This window comes from Adiantum capillus-veneris, chromosome 25 (assembly GCF_014529385.1).
Source record: "Adiantum capillus-veneris isolate H3 chromosome 25, ASM1452938v2, whole genome shotgun sequence".
In the NCBI taxonomy this organism is placed as follows: Eukaryota; Viridiplantae; Streptophyta; class Polypodiopsida; order Polypodiales; family Pteridaceae; genus Adiantum; species Adiantum capillus-veneris.
In genome coordinates this window covers 69,654,781-69,662,602 of record NC_140955.1, presented here as the reverse complement: position 1 = coordinate 69,662,602, position 7,822 = coordinate 69,654,781, and the positions used below count along the sequence as shown (strand labels likewise).

Below are 7,822 nucleotides of genomic sequence, written 5' to 3'. Positions count from 1 at the left end.
AAGGTGGGGAACCACTTTTTCAAATTTCAGACGACCAGGACTTCCGCATGTACACACAAATTGTGGGATCTTTATCAAGAGTTTTGCATAAGTAATGAAATTAGTATACTCTTATTAATAACATAGGTTTCTCTGAATTGAAAATTCAACTTGTGCTTGAATTCTGAATTTCCTATAGAGTAAGAGCCTTAAAAAGAGATTACTTTCTCTACTTCACACTTTCATGCTATCATATCATCAAGCTGAATGCGGACGTATTTGGTGTGCAACATTTACCTTCAAATACTTTTGCTTTGCTTTATTCAATCCTTGGTACTTACAGATGTCTAATACTATGTATTTGTCTGAACCATATTTCGTAGCATCCCTTTTACTGCCAGTATTTGGACCTCATTTGCTTCTTTCTTGATACGATTTTCTCATTGTTCTGTACATAGAACAGCAAATATTTCATGCTCATAGAAAGAGGAGCTTCTACCAGACTTTCTTAACATAGGTTTTTTGAGCTTTTAAAAGACTCTGTCTCTATAGGAATGGGCCATCGAAATAAGAGCCTTTCGAGCAGGTTTTTTTTGGAACCTCAACAAAGGCTTTGGTCTCACATTTGATCATGTCTTTTAATCTGTACCTGTAACAAGGTGCCTATTGGCAGATGCAAGCACTGTGGAGAGAGAGAGAGAGAGAGAGAGAGAGAGAGAGAGAGAGAGAGAGAGAGAGAGAGAGGAGGAGAAGAAGAGTATTTTAACGTCGTAGGAAACTATCCCAAGAGATCTTAAAGATCTATCCAACGAGGAGAGTTGAACTCGACCTGTTATGAGAGAGAGAGAGAGAGAGAGAGAGAGAGAGAGAAGGGGGAGGGGGTTGGGGTTGGAAAACATATGTAACGTCATCACAAAGGTTCTCCGCTGTATACACCTCAACATACACCCTCCCTTTCGGCAGAGAGGGAGTGCCAACATTTAGGGGCAACCCACCAATACAAAGACACCATAAATGACAATATTCACCACATTTTAACTTCCTTTCAGTGCACTTGTAAATGGAGCCATCCATGAAACCGAAGCGCCACTATAAAGCCAGCGAATAATGAACCCATTGTCCCCAAATAAAAGAATGCCTCTTCTCACATTTTTCTACCATCAATATTACAAGCTCTTGCAAGCCAAGCATCTGATGTATTACTACATTTCACAAAATTGTGAGCAATTAGCACCTGATGATCATGAACCGACCAATGACTGCTGCTGAAGGGACATGTAAGCCTGTCTGTTGTTGAAAGGGATCTTGATTTCTGTAAATGGATCCCAATAAGCCTTAAAGGAGATGTGTATAAAATACAGACGAGGGTAAAAGAGAAGCAAATAAGGGAAAGCTAGGGGGAGGGCAACGTATTTGGGCTGCTGTAAGGAGCCATGCTAGAAGAGGAAGCAGGGGGGACGAAAGATGGCGGAAGGTGTAGTCAAGAAAACCGCCTTATATATATAAGATGAACCCTGAAAACTGGTTTTACCTTTTAACCTCCTGATGAAGTCCATAAATCTGGACTCCTTGAACCTGTTTCGCACATTGGGTCCTTGAAGGTAACCTTTCTTGTATCACCTCCCTGCACTGAGAGGGGGTTTAACTCATCTGATGAGATAAATGTTTGTTGCGGTCTCTCATCCATATCCAATCCCGTACTACATAAACCTTCAGGAAAACTCCTCAAACTAGTTGACGCAATGTCAAAAGCGTCGCAACTATCGACGGCCCTCTGCGGATGCCTTGCAATCCCATCCATAGGCTCATTGCCATCTGCCTCGGGAAGCTGTGAAAGGCTCCTTGAGATCCCCGCAGTAATTGCAACCAATGCTTCACTACCATCACCTTTCTGTCCATCCTTTGGAGACTCTGCCCTTATATTCAAATCGATCACATCTGTTTGCGTCTCTATCTCCTCAGCATTGCTCTTCTCCTCTCTAGATAGACGCCGCTTCTTTTTCTCAGTGTTCTTAGCTGACTCTAAACGTCTTTTTCCAAAACCTTGCAGACTGGCAGATGAAAATTCACCTACAACACCCAGTCCAGTACCTGCTGCGGCAGCCCACTCCATGGATTCTCCTTCCACAGACATCTTACAAGCCAATCTGTTCCGAAAACAAAAAATCTTTATATATTGGCACATATGATAGATGGACTGTCCCCTCAACCCCCTCTTTTTGCTTTGTTCTTTTCTCATCCCTACAAAAGTGTGCTGTTTATAGCCCCAATGACATTATAAAATGAGGAAATCTTTTAACAACTAGATCATATTACTGTTCTGAAGTTCCCCTTCTATACAGATGTACTTCGATTTATACATCTATCCAATCTTATACTCTCTCTCTCTCTCTCTCTCTCTCTCTCTCTCTCTCTCTCTCTCTCTCTCTCTCTCTCTCTCTCTCTCTCTCTCTCTCTCTCTCTCCGGTACGTACATGCCCTACTACTGACCTGTATAATGCCATGACCCCCCAAATGAGCTCTGTGGGTACTCCCATCTGCTGTAATCTGCGCATCAATCTAGCTCTGGGCACTGTGTCAAATGCTTTGCGGAAATCCACAAAGCTACAATAGATCTGTCTCCCACGCGATCTGCCCTCCTCAATGATGGCTCTGAGTGTCAAGATATGGTCAAGCGTAGAAAAACCCCTCCTGAAACCTGCCTGCCCTGCTGCGCGTATCCCCTCCCTCTCTGCCCATCTACTCAGCTGCTGCTCAAGAATAGATGCGTACAACCGTGCCAATGTGTGTCCAATCATGATAGTGCGATAATTCCCAAGCTCCATAGGGTCTCCCGACTTGAAGATAGGTACAATAGTAGATAGGCTCCAAGTATCAGGCAAGCCCTCACACATGGCACGGTTAAACATAACTGCTAGAAGCTCTGCTAGTAAATCTTTGGCATGCGTGAAATGCTCAGCCACTAAGCCATCATGATCATATGCTCTCCCAGTCCTCATCCTGTCAATGGCCTTCCTCACCATCTCAGCGGTGAAAAAAGCACATGTGTGTGGGCATGGATCGGGGGGGTCGGGAAGGGGGGGCTGCTTAGGAACTGTGTACAGAGATGATGCATACTGGCACTAGGCCTCTGTAGAAGTGATGGCAGGGGGGGGGAGTGCTCATGAAAGAGCCGCCATGCCTCAGGATTCCATAGTATTTCATTTTGTCATTTTGTCATCTTGTTACTCTGACTTTGTATCAGGTCCACCACATTGTAACTTTCTGGTCTCATAGGTCACTTTGGCCTTTTGAAGACGTTAATATAACATTTCATTTCTCTCTCTGCCACCACCCACCCACCCCCTCCCCCCCATCTGCTCACGCGCTACCATCTCTCTCTCTTGCTGACCTTCTGCGCAGCCCATCTCTGCTCCCAGCCCACAACCAGTCCCCCGCCACCTGTCTCTCTCTGCTCCATGCGCTGGTCCTCCAGCAGCCGGCCAAGAATAACGTGCCGTGCTGGGGACTTTGTGATTAAGTTAAGGTTTAATCTGCAGTAAGCGAACGTCCAAAAAAAAAATAAAAAATTTGCGTAAAGCAGTTGAAGCAGGGCACATAGGAAGGCAAGCAGAAGCCAGGCACAGGTAGCAATCCACCCCATGAAGCGTATGTAGCATCCACCGTAGCAAGAGCAGGGTCAACAATGGAAACCACACCAAATTGCAAGTCTTCCCCACCGGTCACAAAGGCAACTTTCATGGTCACGAACAAATGGATAACGCAGACCGAAAAGGACATGAAGGAGCGGAAAGCGGAGACGGAAGGATGGTGGAAGGAGAAGGCTAGCCTTCTCCAACTTCTTTTCAGAAGGCAAGCAATGGAAAAAGGAGAATGAGGACTTACACGCAGAAATCCAAGCACTCAGGCGGACTCTCAAGCACTTAGAGAGGAGGTTTCAGCCCTCAAGCGAGAACTTGCCGATAGAGCAAGCGGTGGACTTGAAGGAGAAATCCAGCCCCCGAAGATAAAGGAACTCAAAGTTATCAAGGAGCAGATACGGATGATCAAGCAGGAAGAGAAGCAAAATGTGGAAAAGACATCCTCGTGGGTGGATGTGATCACGAAGACACAAAAGAACGTGGATGAGGCCGAGAAATGGATAGAAGTCGCCAAGAAAGAGAAAGTGAAAGAAACAGCATCTATCCCCACTCCTACAATCATCAATATGACATTAGAAGAAGAGCAGAGGAGGAAGACTAGAACTTTGCATGTACGAGTAACCAGTCTAAAAGATCGCGATCATGTGGAAGAGGAAGTCAAGGAACTTCTCTCCATGATGGGTGGTGAGGCTACTCACACAAAGGCATGGAGAGTGGGGAAGAAGAGAGAAGGAAGTGGGGAGACTTCAAAGGAAAGAGCAATAATCAGACATAGACTCAAACAGGTATTGTCGTACACGCGCGCTCGCTGCTGCCGCCTTCGCCTTCGCCACCCCCCCCCCCCCCCCCCCCCCCCCCCCCACTCATATCGCCTCCCCCACCCCCTTGCGCGCTGCCTGCTGTCCTCAGCCTGCGCACTGCCCTCCCCCCCCCCCCCCCCCCCCGGGTCGCCCGGCTTTTCTGCATTGGAGGTGTTGTGTTGGAAGACTCTTCTCTTCCTGATTTCGCTCGCTGCCACAGTAGCAGACCCAGATGGAGGACTCCGCTCCGCCACCGACGGAGACGGAAGCCCCCTTGCCCGACCCCGCGGAACCCACCATCCGACTTGCTCTTTCAGCGACAGAGGAAGCAGCGACAGAGGAAGCAAGCTTAGAGGCAGAGGTGGCGCGCCTGCAAGCCACTTCTGTTATCTGCAAGATTCTCGGCACCAGACCCAGCAGAGGAGAGGTGTGTGATCTCCTCCACAACCGCCTTCTGGCAGAGGTGGGCAAGATCCTTGATGTTCAGCTTCTCGGATGTGGCTACTATCAAATAGAGTTTGAGACTTCCGAGATGGCGTCCAAGGTCATCGCGATGAGCCCCCTGGCAATCCAAGCAATTCAAGCTCATTTTCCACAGTGGCGCCATGGATGTTCTAGTCGAGGAGGTAGGCCTTCCCATCTCAATTTGCTGAAGAGAGTACCTCCCGCTCCTGTCCATGATTGGCTCAGAGATTGGGATTGTCCTGGAGACACCGCCTCTGTAGCTCCCAAGGCAGCGGGCATACCCACAGTACACGTTCTGGTTCGAGACACCCACCCTCCCGAAGGTCATTCTACTACCTCGGGTGAGTGGTGGTTGGCTCCGCCAGAGTGTGGAGTATTCGGGCCTTCTAAACCAATGCTTTATTTGTTGGCGGATGGGCCATCTCGCGAAGGCCTGTCCACGTAGGAGGCCCCGACCTTCACCTCAAACCCAACCCCAGCCTCCTAAGGCTGGCAAGCCTCAGCAAACAGAGACACAGGGTTCTCAGACAGGTTCATCCTCCGAGCCTGGAGTTCAGGCAGAGGAGAGTTGGCAGCAATCTGTGGTCGGCGTCGCCAGGGGCCACCACGCCATCCCGGCCCTCCTGGTGGTTGTTCTACTCCAGGCCAGCAGCAGTGGGTTCCCAGAGGGAATTGTTTCGACCCTCTTCAGCAGGACAAGGCCCCAGCTCCACCCTCCACCTCAGCCTCACCATCGACAGCCCCTCCTCCCCCCGAACCTTCCACTGTCCCTCCACCCCCGCCTCCAGCCTTCTATCCACCACCCCTCATCCCCCCGTCACTCCCCCCTCCTCTTCAGCCCCTCCCACTACCCTCCATGCTTCCCCACCCTCTCCCGTTCCTGCCCCACAGCCGGCCCTTGGGGCAAGTCCTTCCAGATGCTAGGAGATCTCTTGGCTGTGCATTTGCCACGGGCTGCCTGGCGAGAGAGGGGCAGCCTTTCTTACGGAACCCCCTTCTAGAGTAGACGTCTCCCTTTGCAGCAGTCCCTCGTGGACTGACAAGCTTCGACATCCGTCGTAGGTGGGACTTCTTTGCCTACAACTTCACACGATTTCTCAACGACTCTTTATCAGACTTTGAGGCGGCTTGCTTCAGAGTTCATGTATTGTTCCTTGCCACTAGAGGGATAGAGGCCCTGGACACAGCGGTTGGCTTCTCTTTTCCCTTATGTGGTAGGGACCAATCTGAGTGGACTCTGGATTTAGTGATGGATTGGCTGCAGGCCCAGGCCCTCGAGTTCTCTCGCCACACGGGAGACTTGGGGATTACAGATTTGGTACAGACTTTGTGGCCGTTGGCCAAGTTCTGAACGACACCTCCAGACATGGCAGGATGTAGACACATTGTGGTACACTTCTTTGCTGACACGCACAGACCACCATGCTATGTAAACATACATGATGGCAAAGGAGGTTGCCCTGGGCACGGCACCCTCTTTTTGGACTTGGGTTGGACAATCTTTGCAGTCACGCCTAGGGGTATGTATGACTATTGCGGACTCACGGCAACAGGTCATTGTGGGCAGAGGTATTATTGTGCCTGGTAGGGCTCAGTAGATTACTCTGTAGGTTCAGGGTTGCCATAAGCTTCATGAACATCTATGCGCCCAATGTGACAAGTGCACGTGCAGAGTTTTGGTCTCACATTGTAGAGTCTCTGCCGCATGCAGAGCAATGGTGCATTGGGGGTGACTTCAACATACTGGAGGACCCCTCTGACAGGATTGGAGGTAGCCATGCTACTGTGCACGGGGCTGAGTTGGCAGCTTGGGAGAGTCTATGACCTTGAGGGTTTCAGATGTTTGGCACCAAACACGGTTTGTGAGGCCCCCAGACAACTTAGCCTTTTCTCGCTCAGACCGCACAGTAGGAGGAGTGAATCTATCTCGGATAGATCGCTTCTACGCCAGTGACCACATCTGTGACATGGATGGATCTATTTGCATTTTGACTAGGACATCTTTTTCGGACCATGCACCAGTGATCCTCACTGTGACAAACAAAAAGAGGAGGGGGAGCACGATGCTACGCATCCCTGAGAGGATCTTGTTGGACTCAGAGCTTAGAGAGCGAGTGGTGGCTCTTTGGACAGAGGGCTTGGACAAGCAGGACTCCCCTGCTGACAGAGTGGCCTTTGGACTGGCTGAGCTTAGTCGCTTCTTCCTCCAGCAGTCTGCAACTCGCCTGGCTGCAACGAGGGAGGAGGAGAAGCGTCTCAAACGGGGAGTTGCTTCCTTGCAGAGGATGCGGGAGCAGCACCAAGACAGTCCTTGGTTGGAGGAGCAGTTGCAGCAGGCTCGTCAGGAGCTAGCCAACATAGAGGAGCGGTGCCATGAGTTCGCTTTCCCTCGACACGCGTCTCAGTGGACCCAGTGGGTGATAGAGTGATTGGGGCGTTCTTTGAGACAGTGGGACCCCGCCATGCGCACGCCATTGCCAATGTCAGTCAGCCAATTGAGGAGACTCGACGGGTCAGTTGCTTCAGAGCCGTAGGATATACAAGCAGTTGCTACTAACTTTTTACCGTGACCTGTTGTCAACTGAGCCTCAGTCCGAGCGTCAAGATGCATGCAGAGAGCAGGTTTGGGCACAGTTGCCTTGTCTTGTGACTGAGGAGATACGCCAAAGGCTTTAGCTGCCTCTACAACTAGAGGAGCTCTATGAGGCCCTCAAAGCACTTCCCCAAAGTAGTTCTCCAGGTGAGGATGGTTTGACTCGCAGTTTTTTCTTGGAGTACTGGGACTTGCTTGGCTCAAATCTTTGTAGCGCATTTCAGTATATCTTGCACACAGGAGAGATACTAGACAGCATGAGTGAGGGCTTGATCTACCTCATTCCCAAGAAGGAAGGGTCCTTGGACGAGATTTGAAGTGGTGGCCCATCACCATCCTCAACT

The 7,822-nt window shown here is 49.9% G+C and overlaps 1 protein-coding gene across 6 annotated transcripts in view; it reads right to left on the bottom strand.

The window, feature by feature from the left end:
- Window positions 1-1,106: 1,106 nt before the first annotated feature.
- Window positions 1,107-7,822, bottom strand: part of PIE1 (SNF2 domain-containing protein / helicase domain-containing protein) — a 114,200-nt gene continuing 107,484 nt past the window's right edge. For all 6 annotated transcript variants that reach the window (XM_086499403.1, XM_086499400.1, XM_086499402.1 and 3 more), the window contains one exon: window positions 1,107-2,126. In XM_086499403.1, coding sequence (XP_086355529.1) covers window positions 1,514-2,126 — 613 coding nt within the window. In that variant the 3' untranslated portion in view covers window positions 1,107-1,513. The remainder of the gene's footprint in view (window positions 2,127-7,822) is intronic.